This window comes from Mustelus asterias, chromosome 13, assembly GCF_964213995.1.
Source record: "Mustelus asterias chromosome 13, sMusAst1.hap1.1, whole genome shotgun sequence".
NCBI classification, from domain to species: Eukaryota; Metazoa; Chordata; class Chondrichthyes; order Carcharhiniformes; family Triakidae; genus Mustelus; species Mustelus asterias.
In genome coordinates, this window is record NC_135813.1 from 58,721,697 (window position 1) to 58,738,116 (window position 16,420).

General features: G+C 42.1%; 1 protein-coding gene across 2 annotated transcripts in view; it reads left to right on the top strand.

The window, feature by feature from the left end:
- gcn1 (GCN1 activator of EIF2AK4) overlaps positions 1-16,420 on the top strand; it is a 143,140-nt gene that overhangs the window by 40,610 nt on the left and 86,110 nt on the right. For both annotated transcript variants that reach the window (XM_078226837.1, XM_078226838.1), the window contains exons 16-22: positions 901-993; positions 4,120-4,183; positions 5,244-5,403; positions 7,063-7,252; positions 10,179-10,303; positions 13,065-13,243; positions 16,298-16,391. In XM_078226837.1, the coding sequence (XP_078082963.1) occupies positions 901-993; positions 4,120-4,183; positions 5,244-5,403; positions 7,063-7,252; positions 10,179-10,303; positions 13,065-13,243; positions 16,298-16,391 (905 nt within the window). The remainder of the gene's footprint in view (positions 1-900; positions 994-4,119; positions 4,184-5,243; positions 5,404-7,062; positions 7,253-10,178; positions 10,304-13,064; positions 13,244-16,297; positions 16,392-16,420) is intronic.

Sequence of the window (16,420 nt, forward strand, 5' to 3'; positions counted from 1 at the left end):
CCACATCTACTTTACCCATACCTTTTATCATCTTGTATCCCTCAATTTGATCTCCCCTCATTCTTCTAAATTCCACAGAGTATAGGCCTAAACTGTTCAATCTCTCTTCAAACGACAAACCCCTCATCTCTGGAATCAATCTAGTGAACCTCCCCTGAACTGCCTCCAATGCCACTACGTCTTTCCTCAAATAAGGGGACCAAAATATGAAATTCCTGGGCTTCTGTTCAAATGGATCTTTTATGTCTGTCTGTCTGCGAGGTGACAACACGTGAGCACTACTGGGCTGGAGCCCGCCCCGAGATCCGGGGGGAATCGGAGACCCGCGTTTTGTGCAATCATGCAAGCTGTTGTCAGTCTCCACTTATCTGTGGATATGCAAGCCTTCATTATAGGGCCATTGATTAAAACAAAAGAGGAGGTTGATGCATACTTTTGATTGCTACTTTCTAGAGACTGGTTACATATATAGATATTCTTGAAACTTTATTCACCTTAAATGTGTTGACTGTCACTATGCCTAATTAGAAGAAGCTGGGAGTGAAATCCATTGCTGTAACGACACATTATGGCTTTTCATGCAATAGTTGTGCTTCTGTCATCACTTCAGGTGATTTTTTTAAAAATCTGTTTGTTTCGTAACACACTTATTTGTACTGAGTGGTCACAGAGCTAAAGGTCAGGTAAAGAGAGGAGGTTAACTGTGTGACTACACAACCCCAATTTTATTGTGAAATAGAAGGGGATTTATTTCTCCCTCTTGCTAACCCAGCCCAGCAGTTGGAGATTTTCAACTCAGCACTTAGTTTGACAGGAAAATGAACTTCAAGACAATTGTCGGAGGACACAACTTCTAAGTTAGAACTCAATGATTTTATGTTGGTTTCACTTTATTTTCAGAGTCCAAGTTGACAGCTTTCTGGCCATTACTTTTAGATGAAAAGAAACAGTTCTTTACCTCAGAGAAATTCCTCTCTCTCGCTTCCGAGGATGGTGAGTGCATGCAAATTATAATGAATATTGTTAGTTGCTTCCACCATAATGTTTCGTTTTACTAAACAGTATTAAAAATTTGTTGCTTGTGCCAATTGAATGTAGAGCTGTCATCAGATGCAGCTCTGCCTCAGTATTTACTGTGGTGCCATAATGTAGCCAGCCTGTACTCGTGTGAGCTGACAGCAAAGTGGCTCTCCCCAAACCACTGCGATAAATAGCACAATTAAAAGACCGGCTGCATAAATTATAGTTCAATAAAAGCAAGATGGCTTTGCAACAGCAGAATTGTCTCTGTTATAACGGGGCTGTACTTGTTTTCCTGTTCCATTGCATTGCATGAAACCAGTGGCGGCAAAGTGGCACAGTGGTTAGCACTGCTGCCTCACGGAGCCAGGGACCCGAGTTCAATCCCCAGCTTGGGTCACTGTCTGTCATGCTAAATTCTTCCTCGGTGTACTCAAACAGGCGCCGGAGTGTGGCAACAGGGGGATTTACACAGTAACTTCATTGCAGTGTTAATGTAAACCTACTTGTGACACTAAGAAATAAACTTTAAAAAAACTTATTTGTGGTGTAGCAAATCATCCTAAGATGCTTCACACAGGTATGGGGCACCTCCTTAGAGGGTTTGTAGTATATGCCTGCAAAGTTACCTATGTAACCGGGATGAAAAAGATTGCTAGTGTAAAAAACCTATAGAATTGGAGTGCGGTCTGATACCTGCACACTTTGGGGAGAGTAATGGAAAGAGGTTCCAGGGAACTGGTGAGCATTAAGTAAGAATTGGGAGGTGTCGGTGAGTTTCTGCAGGAGGAGAATCTGGCAAACACTTCCTGTGTTTAGAATGTCCAATGGTCTTAACATAAAATAATTAAAATATATTCTAATAGGCATGATGTAGGAGTAGCTACTCAATTAAAGAGAGCTAGCATGGAGTTAAGAGAAAGAAGTTCCGGCTTGACTTGCTGCCTCGACTTTGAGAATATCAGATGAAGTAGACAACAGAACTCGCCATGACTTTAGACTCTGAAATTTCCACGTGATATTTCTGATTAAGTAAAAAGATAGTGATTGTAGAGCAGACATTAGACTAATTAATAAATCAACTAAACTGATGACTGAGAGATGTAATGACAAAACTACAGGCAGGTATCGTGGAGGCTCACAAGGGGCAATGCTTGGGCTTTACAATGATCTGCATTGTCAAACTAGATGTAAGCTGATCCAATTTACTGATTTCCAATCATGAAGAGAGCAGTAGAGACTAAGGATGCAAAACAGATTTGCAAAAGAACCTATGCATTAATGAGATGCATTGCACATGCATAGAAACATAGAAGATAGGAGGAGGCCATTCAACCTTTCGAGCCTGCTCCGTCATTCATCATGATCATGACTGATCGCCTAATTTAATAGCCTAACCCTTTCTCCCCGTAACCATTGATCCCGTTCACCCCAAGTGCTATTTGTAGCCGCCTCTTGAACACATTCAATGTTTTGATAGATTTTGATTTAGACGTGCAATCTAACAGTGATGTAAATTTGGAATATTCTTGATAGTTTGAAAATACATGCGATGCACAGTGCACAGAATTCAATCAGCATAGGAAGACTTAGAAAAGGATCTGGGAGCCATGGTAGATAGATGTGTGGCAAGCCCATTTGAAAAGATAGTGGAGTATCGGATGTATGGCCAGGAAAGTGGAATCTAAGGCTACAGAAGCTCTTGCTACCTTAACGATGCTTTTATACGGTTGTGCTTAAAAAGACTGCTTGGTTTTCATTAAGCCAAAAAGCACGTGCAATGGAAAAGGGAGAGGAAACAGAAAGAAGGCTGATTCCTTGTTTAATGGGAATGAGCCAAAAAAGAGGTGACTGAAGTTTAAACTTTATAGCCCTTTTTTCAAAATGGATGGTTGAGGAAGAATGCAGAAGAACAAAAACACAAGAAATAGAATTAGGAGCAGGCTACCAGGCACTTCACGCCTGCCCCACCATTCAATACAATCATGGCTCATCTATGCCGGCCTCAACTGCTTTTCTGTGCCATTTCCCCATAGCCCTCTATTCCTAGATCTGTCAAATATTTATCCACCTCCACTTTGAATACTTCCAATGATCCAGCCTTCACCACTCTTCGGGTCAGAGAATTCCAGGGATTCACCACCCTTGGCGAGAAGAAATTTCTACGCACCTCAGTTTTAAATGACCGGCCCTTTATCTTGTAGCTATGTCCCCTTGTTCGAGACTCTCCCGCTAGTGAAAACATCTCACCATCCACCCTGTCGAGCTCCCTCGGGATCTTGTATGTTTGAATAAGGTCACACCTCACTCTTCTAAACTCCAAGGAATATAGACCCAGACTATTGAGTCTCTCTTGATAGGACAACCCTCTCATCCCAGGAATTAGCCTGGTGAAACTCCTTTGGACTGCCTCCAATGTTACTATATCCTCTTTTATGTAAGAGGACCAAAACTGTACGCAGTATTCCAGGTGAGGCTTCACCAACACCCTGTATAATTATAACAAAATCTCCCTTTTTTTAAACTTCAACCCTTTTGCAATAAAGGCCAAAGTACTGTTTGCTTTTTTAACTACTTGTTGGACCTGCCTGATAGCTTTTTGTGATTCATGCACTAGAACACCTAGATCCCTCTGTACTTCACTCACCTGCAGTCTCTCTCTATTTAGATAATAATCTGCCTTTTGATTCCTCCAACTGAAGTGCATGACTTCGCACTTCCCCACATTAAACTCCATTTGCCAGGTTTGCACCGAGCCTGAGATGCATCTTATTTATTGGTGTAAGTAACATAACAATTTATCTTATCCCAAAATACCCAATGAAAATAGGGCCCAAGTACAAATTAAAATTCATGAGTAGTGAATTTAGGATCTATTTATTCAATGATAAATATTTAAACAAGCCTACTAATCAAGATAAAAGAGATCAGATGAGTGGATAAATGTGCCAGAGGTGGGACTTTTGGTGACTTGGAATAAATGGGTTTCTCATCTCTGGACTTTGTGTCTGTGAAATTTGGTTAGGGGAGAGGGAGAGGGAGAGATAAATATTTTTCCCTCTATATTTGGTTCTACTTTATTTCTCTTTTTTTCCACAGCTCTTTGCACAGTGTTGCAACTCACTGAGCGACTGCTTTTGGACCTTCCAGAAATCAAGGGCCAGTGCGTATTAGTTTTACTTTCACATGTTGCATTTTTCTGTGTTCACCAAATGAGCTCCCTGCATGTTTATAGCTGGTCAGTAAGTTAATGAGCCTTTCTACACAGATGTTCATAAGTAAGAGCAGCAGAATTAGGCCATTTGGCCCATCCAGTCTGCTCCATCATTCGATCATGGCTGATATGCCCCTCATCCCCATTTTCCTACTTTCTCCCCATAACCCTTCAACCCCATTACCAATTAAAAATCTGTCTAACTCCTCAAATTTACTCATTGTCCCAGCATCCACAACACTTTGGGGTAGCGAATTCCACAGATTCACACCCTTTGGGAGAAGGGTTGTGAATCCTCAACTCTTGTTTTATATTTGCTACCCCTTATCCTAAGACTATGAACTCTCGTCCTAGAATGCCCCACCAGCGGAAGCATCCAATCCACGTCTGCTTTATCCATCCCTTTTATCATCATGCATACTTCAATTTGATCTCCCCTCATTCTTCTAAATTCCAGAGAGTATAGGCCTAAACTGTTCAATCTCTCTTCATACGACAAACCCCTCATCTCTGGAATCAATCTAGTGAACATCCTCTGAACTGCCTCCAATGCCACTGCATCTTTCCTCAAATAAGGACCAAAACTGTGCACAATACTCCGGGTGTGGTCTTACCAATGCCTTGATGTCCAGAACATCTAAACTTTCTCTAAACCCTAGCAGACATAATGTGGAGGGGGATGTGATCTTGCTTGAACAGGGATGGTTTAAAAAAAAGGCCTTATCCCCTTCAGTGGACTCTGTAGCCTCTGCAGTGATCTGTTGAAGATCCTTATAGATACAATTTCAATCTTCATAATGATTAATTGTTTCCTCGCTCCACTTTAATTTCAAGAAAATGTCCTTGAGATGAACTTTATGATTAACATGGACCTTTTTACCCAACTCGTAAATTTATATAGTAACTTGCTCCTTGTGTCATAGTTGTTTCTAAGATCAGTTCTGAGTGTGTTAACATGCTGGTTGACACATCCTTTCACTGCAAATTATGTGATCTTTGCTATTTACAGGATGTATCACAAAGCCCTGGTGGTTGTGCTGCTGTGTAAAACGTGGCGAGTTCGGAAACAGGCTCAGCAGACAGTCAGGAAGTTGCTCTCGTCTCTGGGTGGTGTTAAGCTCGCATATGGGCTACTGGATGAGCTCCAAATCATTCTGAACACCCACAAGGTCTGTCGTTTCTTTTAGCGAGTAAGCAATTCACATGGTTAAATTGGTGTGCACTTATTTCAACAATTTTGAACGAAGTGCACAGTAAAAAGTCAAAAGAAAATACCACTCTATTAATCCTACACATTGTGCTGGGATGACCAAACATATGAATTATGAGCAAGAGTGGAAGCCATTTGGCCCCTCGAACCTGCTCTGCCATTCAGTAAGATTATGGCTGATTTGAAACTCCACTTTCCTTCCTACCATGGAATGCCTTCTCAATCAAGAATCTTCATAGAATCCCAATAGTACAGAAGGAGGCCATTTGGCCCATCGAGTCTGTACCGACCAAAATCTCACCCAAGTACTATTCCCGTAACCCCACAGATTTACCCTGCTAATCCCCCTGACACCAGGGTCAATTAAGCACGGCCAATCAACCTAACCCACACATCTTTGGACTGTAGGAGGAAACCAGAGCACTTGGAGGAAACCCAAGCAGACACGGGGAAAGTGCAAACTCCACACAGAGTGTGACCCGAGGCTGGAATTGAACCTGGATCCTTGGTGTTGTGAGGCAGCAGTGCTAACCACTGTGCCACCCTTATTTTCTTTCTTATAGTCAATGACCCTGCCTCCACCGCTGTCTGGGGAAGAAAGTTGCACAGATTCGTGACCTTCTGAGAGAAAAAAATTCTTCAAGAGAAGACACTTTATTTTTAAACTGTGATCCCTAGTTTTAATATCTCTGACAACCGGATATATCCTTTCAGCATTCACCCTGTCAAGGCCCCCTCAGGATTTTATATATTTCAGTAAGATCACCTCTCATTCTTCTAAACTGCAAATTGATACAGGTTCAACCTTTTCTCGTAAGATAACCCCCTCATCCCAGATTTTTGAAGTATTTTAAATGTTAATAGATTTATGATTATATGTGGTGCAGGATAAAAGATGGAGCTGGACATTCATTCTTTTCTCCTTTGTTTAGAATAGAATATAAATATATGTTTTTTTAAGTTTATTTATTAGTGTCACAAGTAGGCTTACATTGACACAGCAATGAAGTTACTGTGAAAATCCCCTAGTCACCACACTTTGGCGCCTGTTCGGGTACACTGAGGGAGAATTTAGTGTGACCAGTGCACCTAACCAGCACGTCTTTCGGACTGTGGGAGGAAACCGGAGCACCCGGAGGAAAGCCACGCAGACAAGGGGAGAGCGTGCAAACTTCGCACAGACAGTGACCCAAGCCAGGAATCGAACCTGGGTCTTTATACCCCTAGAAATTGAAATTCAGTATCTGACATCAACACACCTCCGTAATCATATGAAATTCCCATAAGCAGATTTTCATTTTATGGGTTTTTGTTGCAGTGTGATCATTTTTATATTGTAATCTGAGGATGCCTGGATCTGGGTCTTCAGGTAACAGATATTTGATGAGGTGTATCCTCTTTGATCCACTGGCTGTTCTCTTCACTGAATGATTAAGGAGCAGTGAAGACAGTCCTGTAAAGCTCTTTGTGTGAGAGTCGCTATTATACTATCATCGCTATGTCTACATTTAGTTTGTCATTAGTCTATAGTGAGTTGTTTATGTGCTAGTAAAGGAGTACTAACCTTTTATTTTGCTGCGTTAAACCACAAATCAAAACAATATTGTCCTTCCACTAGGTGATGCCTCTGGAAGCATTAGTGACTGAGTCAGGTGAACCAACAGAAGCTGGGAAATCCTATATCCCACCTCGGGTGCTGCTAGAAGCGTTGTGTGTGATAACAAGTATCCCAGGATTGGAGAACGATGTCAGCGAGGCTGAGAAATTGGCGAGAAAAATCGTGTTTGTGGCACATCACCCTTCCATAGGTAAAAGAGGCATTAAATTGCACTTATTTGAAAGGATGTCGTTTGTTTTAACGCTTAAAACTTAATCTGCATGTAAGTGGAATGCAAGCACAATCAACAGTCTTCCCAAATATAGAAAAATGCAGCATTCAAAATTACTGCCTCAGCTGCACATTACTGTGTTTCTGAGCATTAAAATATGTCGTAAATTGTTTAGTAAGTAGCTAATGTATAGTAGAATTGCTGCTTTGTTTCTTTGTTCCTATTTGGTCCAACAAGTATGTGCCAGAATTTATTCTAAGAGCCACGCATTCTAATTCCTATCTTCGAACAATGCTCTTTTTCACCAACTATCTAATACCCTCCTAGAGTATTTGTAGATGTTGTTCAACAGTGGTTTCTGGCAGGGAATTCGGAGTTTAACCACACTTGTTCAAAGAATTTGTTTCTAATGTTCTTTTTAATTGCTTTTGTAATTTAAAATATTTGCCCCATTATGCCTGTCCTATCCTGTCAGCAGAAACATAGAATCGCTACAGTGTAGAAGGACTCTCCCAAAGAACATCTAACACAAACCCCCCCGCCTGCCTGCCCATCGTAACTCCGCATATTTACCTAATCTACATAGCTTTGGACATTAAGGGGCAATTTAGCATGGCCAATCCACCGGACCTGCTCATCTTTGGACTGTGGGAGGAAACCAGAGCACCCGGAGGAAACCCATACAGACACTGGGAGAATGTGCAAACTCCACACAGTCACTCAAGGCTGGAATTGAACCCGGGTCCTTGGTGCTGTGAGGCAGCAGTTCTAAGCACTGTGCCACCATGAAGTCTTTATCTTATGTTTTATTAAGTTACCGACAGCTTTCTAAACCACAGTGAAAAAAGTGCCTCTTGACAGTAACCAGTCATCATCCAGTGGACAAATTGTAGGAACACTTTTACCAGGCTAACCATTCTCTTTTCTGTACCTCACTGATGGATCTGCTCTATAACTATTTTCTCCTGATAACTCGTCTTAGCAGAATAACCAAGGAGCAAGTTTAATTAAAACTCAATGTAGTCACTATTTTTAGCCTCACTTCTGTGCCAAATTTGTTTGTTGTGGTGACTCACATGTTTATTACTCCTTGGATCTCAAATGTGTTTGAGGGTGAAAGTTCATAACCCCACCCAGTCAAAAAAAGATATTGAAATCCTGGTGGCCAGTTCTTCGAGCCATTCCAAGTACTGTCCTGTTGAGGTTTTTTTCATGGCATTGGGAATTTTAATTCATTTTACCTTGTTTGTTTAACCTTCACAAGAGAAATTAATGCTTCATCACTCAAGCAATGGAAAAGTACAGAGATATTCAAAGTAGTTTGACATGTAATGTCTGCACAGCCTTCTATTAGTCTAAACCCATGTATCTAAAGTACGTTTGTACATTTTGATTGGATAATTGTAAGTCCTGAACTGTTTGGCATTCTCGCTGGTTTTGTTCAGAAAGCCAGTCTGCCCCATAAATCTCACAAAATAACAAACCAAAAATCACTTGAGTGCATTGATGAGAAAACCAAATAATTTGGCTCCCCACCCCACAGGAAAATGTGTAAATTGGATTTTCTTGGCTACATTTGATTGAAATAGCCACTTAGTTTTTATTCACTTACTAGCTTTTATTTACAGTGACACACATTCTATACCTTTTAACAAAAATGAGCTCCTCTTTCAACCTGCTCCATTTATATACGATCTGTTTTTACGAGCACGAGTCCCCAATGAATAGCCATCTGAATAGAGTTAAACATTCATTGATGTGCAATTAACATCACACCACCCCATATAAATGTATGAGAAATAAAATCAGACTTAATGTTAGAATGTTTTCTAGATCATTTTAATAAGTCTATCTATCCCAGCAATTCTTTTAGCATTTTTAGTGGTAGAACAAAGATATGGAAAACGGAATCAAAACAGAAAACTGCTGGAAAAACTCAGCAGGTCTGGTAACATCTCTGGCAAGAGAAACAGTGTTAACTTTTCAAGTCAAAATGATTCTTCAGCGATCCAAGAATTCTGCCCACAAAAATCTAGTGATCTCTGTGGCATGAGTTTCCCTTTTCCCAATGTTAGTTTGAATCTGGAGTCAAGTCATGGGATCTCCAGGCCTCCAGGAGCGACAGTGTCATTGGGCAGGATAAGCAGCCAATTGCCTTGAAATATTCTCTCAGACAGCGAACCAGGAAGTAAACTGCAAAAGGTTATCTTTCACTTTTAATCAAATGTTAGAGAGTGAAATAAATGATTGGGACTTGCACATAGGATTAACATATAGAGCATTATCATAGAATCCCTACAGTGCAAGGAGACTATTTAGCCCATCAAATCTGAACCAACTATTACCCCCAGGCTCACCAATCAACCTAACCCGCACATCTTTGGGTTATGGAAGGAAACCGGAGCACAGAGAGGAAATCCACGCAGATGCAGGGAGACCATTCAAATATGTAGAAGTTAAAATTTCATTAATTTAAAAATAAAGTAAAATTGTCAGTGATAATTAATTGTAGTCTGCAGGGACTTCAATAACGCAACCAATGAACAAGGTTAGGATGGCTAATAACATAGGAGCAGGAGTAGACCATTTGGCCCATTCTCCACCATTCAATTAGATCATGGCTAATCATCTACCTGAACACATCCCTATGTATGGCTCTTTGTTGGAATTCCCTGCATTATTCACAAAAATATGTTCTTTTCTGCTGGGTGTAGAGCTGTGATCTGAAAATGGAGAGCAGAGTAGGTTATGTTGCCACGTTGTCTGTACTTAAACACAACTAGATTTGGAGTATAGTATGTAGAATTGCACTTAACATGAAGGTGAAATAAGTTAGGCTGTATAATTTCCAGCTCTTTGCAGCTTCTCTTGCCTGGCCCTGATTGTACCTTTATTGTTTTTGCAGAGGCTGCACAAGCAGGTCTGTGGTCAACCATTCTCCTGAGACTGAAGTTGGACCCTTCCGAGTTCATTAAAAAGCATCTGACTGACATCCTGCCCAGTGTCACTTCACAGTCAGTCAAAAGCCAGGTCAGACAGCACGGCTGTTTTGTTGTCTGAATTCCTTGTAATAGACAGACAGTGAATGTTCACCACCTTGTTAGATTAACTGAATGTATTGAAATGGGATTAGCCACAAGAATATTGACCAATGGGTAGGGCATGAAAGAGATAAAGGTTGTTTGGCAGTCAAGGCTGGCTCTTCTGTCACATTGTGTGCAATTTCAGAGCCATGGATTTTCCCTGAGTACTTTCATCATACGAGGGCGATTAGAAACTTTTAAGTAATTCCACAAAAAATAATTTGTGAATTTCCGATCTAAATTTTCATAGTTCCTTCTTCTTTCTTCCACCGCCACTTGGGAAGAGTGCAAGTGGAGAATTTCAATCCCTTATTTCAATTTTCATATGCAATTGAATATTCTCCCATCAAACTCACTGAAATCTTCGACGTAGGCATTGACAAATTTTTTCCATGCTATTCGACACACTAGAATAAGGGCTGACAAGCCAAGGATGCTCATTTCACTCTTATATATTGAACAATGCAAACTACCCTGTTTCTAGACACTCCAGAGGCCCTGCCATCAATGAAATTCCACCCTGTTCCCCTCAAGGAAACCCGAGAAACAGGATGATATGCTCACCGTACATTCCATGAGCTAAGTCATCAAGTAACCTCTGTCACTACGTGCGCAGCCAAGTAAATATAGGAGACCAACCCAAGAAAGGTTAAATATCCAAGGATTAGCTGACCACGCCCGGGCGTGCACCTGTACATATTTCCCCCTACTCCAACAACACCAGAGGCACGAACGACAAGAACTCAGTCTTTTCCAGGATACATTATGTCTGTATCTTCATAGGAGACTAACAAGGATTCATTAATCCCAAAATAACAAAGTACAAAAAAAATGGGACCCCAGCAGGGGGATTTTCCTCACCCACAATGAGCATTTATAAGGCCATACCAACCACCTCTATACCAAACCACTTACCCACCACCATGCTGTGGTGCTACTTATCCACAAATAGTGAAAGGTACCAAAGTGTAAATGCAAGGATTACAGCACATTAAAAAAAACAGGTGACGATCTCACAACCCTCATGTCATACAACCAACTCAGCATGCTCACATTAGAAAGAAGAAGACTCCACAAACAATCCCCAAACAAGGAAATATTTCCGTGTTGCAAACATTGAAACCCAAGAATTGGAATTTGACACAGGGACAGAAGCAGGGTGGGCGACCCCCTTACCCACCCCGTTCCCCCGGTACCATACATCAAAACCAAGATTGAATGCAAACAGCAATGCACGTTCAGCTCAGGCCTCCCCCATTCCACCATTGACGCACGCCGTTGGACAAATACCATGAAAGGGAAAAAATGGTCAATCCAGATTTTCGCAGTGTAACAGGTGATAAACGCCTCTGCTCACATACCATATGCCCATGTCAGGATAAAAGGTAATAACATAAAATCAGGAGTGCAATCACAAGGGAGCAAAGTTCAGAGTCAATGATGAACTGCAGGATAACATAGCCATCCACGGAGCTTGAAAAGACCATGACAGGATTGTTCAAAAGCATCCATGATCCATCAGCGAAGCCTTTGCTCCTTCACCATGTCGTCGTCGTCGTCGCGAAGCCCCGCTAAAGAGAAACCTAGGCCCTGGTGGGTGGTAAAGACCATTGCTTCCGGCAGCTTCCAGCCCTTGTCCTCTGTATTCATGGAGAAGACAACACGAGACCAGTGGTCTAAGTCTTCGACCAACCCCAGGCCTCAAAGAATGGATACAATTTGCTCCATTGAACTCAAAATGCCCGAGTCTTCAAATTGGGATTGTGAAAGCATGGCAGCTGGTTCTCAAATTCAACCAAGAATTCATCCACAGTACCTCATGGGCGACTCCTTCTCCAGCCCTATCACCCTGAATCAATCAGGATATTTGACATATCATGTAGCAGGATTTTCAAGGATTGAAGGTGAGCCACCACTGAGGAAACTGCCCTATTGACAGGATTCTCTTCTCCGCTTCACCCATTCTCTTTAGGACATCTTACAGTTCATCAATGGTGAGCCCCAAAAATCTGTGCCGTGGAGCCGGGACCATCGTCCACAACTTCACTCTCAGTGGCGACCATCACCTCAATGCCTGTGGTACCGCCGAAATGTAGGCCCACTCACCAGCAAAACCGTCACCGCGAACAGGGCCCCACCCTGACTGTCTCCGGCGGCCTCAATCAGACAAGGATTTTCTTGACTTAACTCAGCTCCCCATCACCAAACTTTAGCCAGCATCCTCCAGGAACATAGTGCAGATTGTACACTTCAGGATCAAATAATTATGGGTTGTGCACCACGATTTTTAAAAAATGGATCGCAAGGTGAGTAGCACCAGAGCTCATGAAAAGGCAGCAGCTGCTGCTGTGCTTACATCACATGACCCGCTCATTGAACAAGTTTAACATCCCTTGGTGCTTCACAATATCAGTAATGTGAAAGTTGATACTGCGCCAAAGGAGGTGTTAGGACAGGTGACACACTGGTCAGAGAGGTAGGTTTTAAACAGAACCTTAAAGGAGAAGCAGGAGGTAGTGACACAGAGGCTTAGGGAAGGAATTTGGAACTTGGTCCCAAGAAGGCCACCAATTCAGGGGAGCAAAAGAAGTGGGTTTGCAGGAATATAATTAGGAAATAAAACTGGTTACCAACCCATAAATCCTATTGAGTAGTTGAGCTATCAGCTAATTGGTTCTGGTTGGATTTGACTTTCTCTTGCTTCCTAGGCGGTTATGAATGCCGTGGGCTCCTTGTCTGCCCTTGCTTCAGCAATCGTGTTGCCACACGTGAGTAGCCTGATCGCGAGCATGTTGGAAAACCATGCTTTCCACCAAGTGACTAAAGAAGAGTATGAGATCATGCTGGTTCCTGAGGGAGTGCTGTATGACAAGTCCCTCATCCAAATGTAAGTCATGATTTATTTCTCATATTTGGGCAGTCTACACAAAGAATACGAAATTTAAGGAAGTGGATGAATTGAGCTCTTGAAGCCACAGCCTTTGCTGCTGTTTTGCCGTCACGTTGTAATAAACTTTGTACGGTGTATTTGTCCCCACCTCAGTGTTGACAGCAGTTTCATAAAGGTTCCCTACTATTTTATTCCTCTGCCCTGTGCATTAGTGAAGTTTTATCATCCAGTAGGCCTACGCAGTCACTTCTTGCCCCAATTTGTTTTACAAGTTGCCAGAGCAGTTATTTTTGGTAACATAGTTTGGCTCTGCTTGATGCAGGAATAAAGTTTCTGTAATTTGCATCAGACATTTGAAGTCAATTCACACGTCTGGAGCGAAAATTGCTGTATGTTACTGTCAACCTATAGACGTCTCACTTTAATGTTCTAGCAATCAGTGAAGATACTTCATCTCCTTTTCTGCCTGTGGGTTCACCTGTTTTCGTTTATTTATTTAACACTGCAATGAAAATCCCTCAGTCGCCACACTCTGGTGCCTGTACGGGTACACTGAGGGAGAATTAGGTGCTCATGCACCTAACCTGCACATCTTTGGACCGTGGAAGGAAACCGGAGCACCCGGAGGAAACCCACACAGACACGGTGTTCCACATGCAAACTCCACACAGACAGTGACCCAAGCTGGGAATTGAACCTGGGTCCCCGGTGCTGTTAACATTCCCCTTAAGCTGTTCCATCCACCAAGCAACTTTAAAGACATGGATAGAAGCGTGGAGAACACTTTCAGGGCAGACCATTCTCATCAATGCTGTAATAAATTTGCCAGGTACATGTATTGGCTGACACTACAACAGGACCTCGTGTTTCTGCGATGCAGCTGCGTGAAGTTTATTATTAAAACAAATTCATCCTGCCTAAAATTATACAATCCCAACTGCAGAAATCTGCTTATTTTGCTCCATTTGCTTTATGTAGTGAGAGCTTTTGGGGGCAATGCAGAAAGGCAAATTGAGACAGTCTCTTTCATTCTTTGAGATAAGTTCTTAAATTCCATGGACAAAATTACTTTGTTTTTCTTTTGTTCTCTTGCTGAGTTGGTGCTGTTGGAACTGTGGGTTTATATTTTTGCATGGGAGACTGCTTCCTCACTGTTTGCTGCCATGTCTGGTTAAGTAATCACATCCACTTCAGATTCATGCCATACGGTGGCACAGTGATTAGTACTGCTGCCACACAGCGCCAGGGACCTGGGTTCAATTCCCGGCTTGGGTCACTGTGCAGAGTCTGCACTTCTCCCTGTGTCTGCATGCGTTTCCTCCGGGTGCTCCAGTTTCCTCCCACAGTCCGAAAGACATGCTAGTTAGGTGCAATGGCCATGCTAAATTCTCCCTCAGTGTACCCGAACAGGTGCCAGAGTGTGGAGATTTTCACAATAACTTCATTGCAGTGTTGATGTAAGCCTACTTGTGACAATAATAAATAAACTTTAACTAGGAAGAAGCGAAATCCCCTGACCAAAATGGCAATGCAAAAAGAGTAAGAAGTTTAACAACACCAGGTTAAAGTCCAACAGGTTTATTTGGTAGCAAAAGTCCAACAGGTTTATTTGGTAGCAAAGTGCTACCAAATAAACCTGTTGGACTTTAACCTGGTGTTGTTAAACTTCTTACTGTGTTTACCCCAGTCCAACGCCGGCATCTCCACATAATGCAAAAAGAACCATTTCTTAAAATAGCTCGTGTCCCTCGCATTCTCCTCTTCCACTCCACCCCCCCCCCCCCAGCACAACTCACTTGACGAAAAAAGTTCAGTACAGAGAAGCGTGAGGTGACTCATTTTGGTAGGAAGAACATGGAGCGATCATATAAAACAAAAGGGTACAACTCTACATGGTGTGCAGGAGCAGAAAGACCTGGGTGTACACTTGCATAAGTTATTCAAGGTGGCAGGAGAGATGGGGAGAGCAGTTAATAAAGCATAGTGTCCTGGACTTTATTAATAGTGGCATAGAGTGCAAGAACAAGGAGATTGTGCTGAACTTGTATTAGACACTAGTTAGGGATTAAAATGAGTGGCTAGTTTCTTTTTTCTTTGACCAGCGCAGACACAATTAGCTGAATGGCATCTTCTGCCCAGTAACTTTTCTATGGTTAGACCTCAGCTGAATTATTGTGTACAGTTCTGGGTGCCACACTTGAGGAAGGATGTAAGCATTTTGGAGAGAGTGCAGAATAGGTTTACAAGAATTGTTCCAGGGATGGGAAGCTTCAGTTGTGCGGATAGATTGGAGAAGTTCTCCTTAGAGCGGTGAAGGCTAAGAGAAGATTTGATAGTGATGACCAAGATCCTGAGGGGCTGGTTGGAATAGACAGGGAGAAACTGTTCCTGCTCGTAACAGGATCACAAATGAGGGACCACAGAAACACGAGGTCCTGTGGTAGTGCCGGCCAATCCATGTACCTGGCAGATTTATTACAGCATTGATGACTTAAAGCCAAGGAAGGAAATGCGATGCTGTATTTCTTCATACAATAAGTGGTTTGCGTCTGGAATATACTGTCTGGAAGTGTGGTGGAGGCAGGTTCAGTTGAGGAATTCAACAGAGCATTAGATGATTATCTGAATAAAAGCAATGTGCATAGTAATGGCGGAAGGGCAGGAGAATGGCACTAAGTCCTAATGCTCATTTGGAAAGTCGGTGTTGACACGATGAGCCAAATAGTTGCCTTCTCCACTGAAACAATTTGGCGTTTCAAAGTGGATGATGGTAAAACCTTAATTTTAATGGAAGGCAGCCTAACTTGTGGTAGGTAGCCAACAAATCTGTCAATCTGGCATGGCCCCACAAAATTACTGCTGTTCTCCCCCACCCTCTAACCCGGTTTCCCATCTCTCAATGTGATTATGTGGCCGTAGGGTGGGGAGAATGCCTCGACACAATGCTGTAGCCGCTGTATTCTGTAATGAGCTTGATTGGCCGTGTACTCTTTTCCTTCCCAACAATTTGTATATTCATAGGTTTTGAGAATTCATTCTATTCTGTATTAGTACTCAACAGGAAACTACAAAGAAAGCTAATCTGAAACGAGAGAACAAAGCTTATTCGTTTAAGGAACAGATCATTGACATGGAACTTAAGGAGGTAATTAGCAATTCATTTCATTGTCTCTC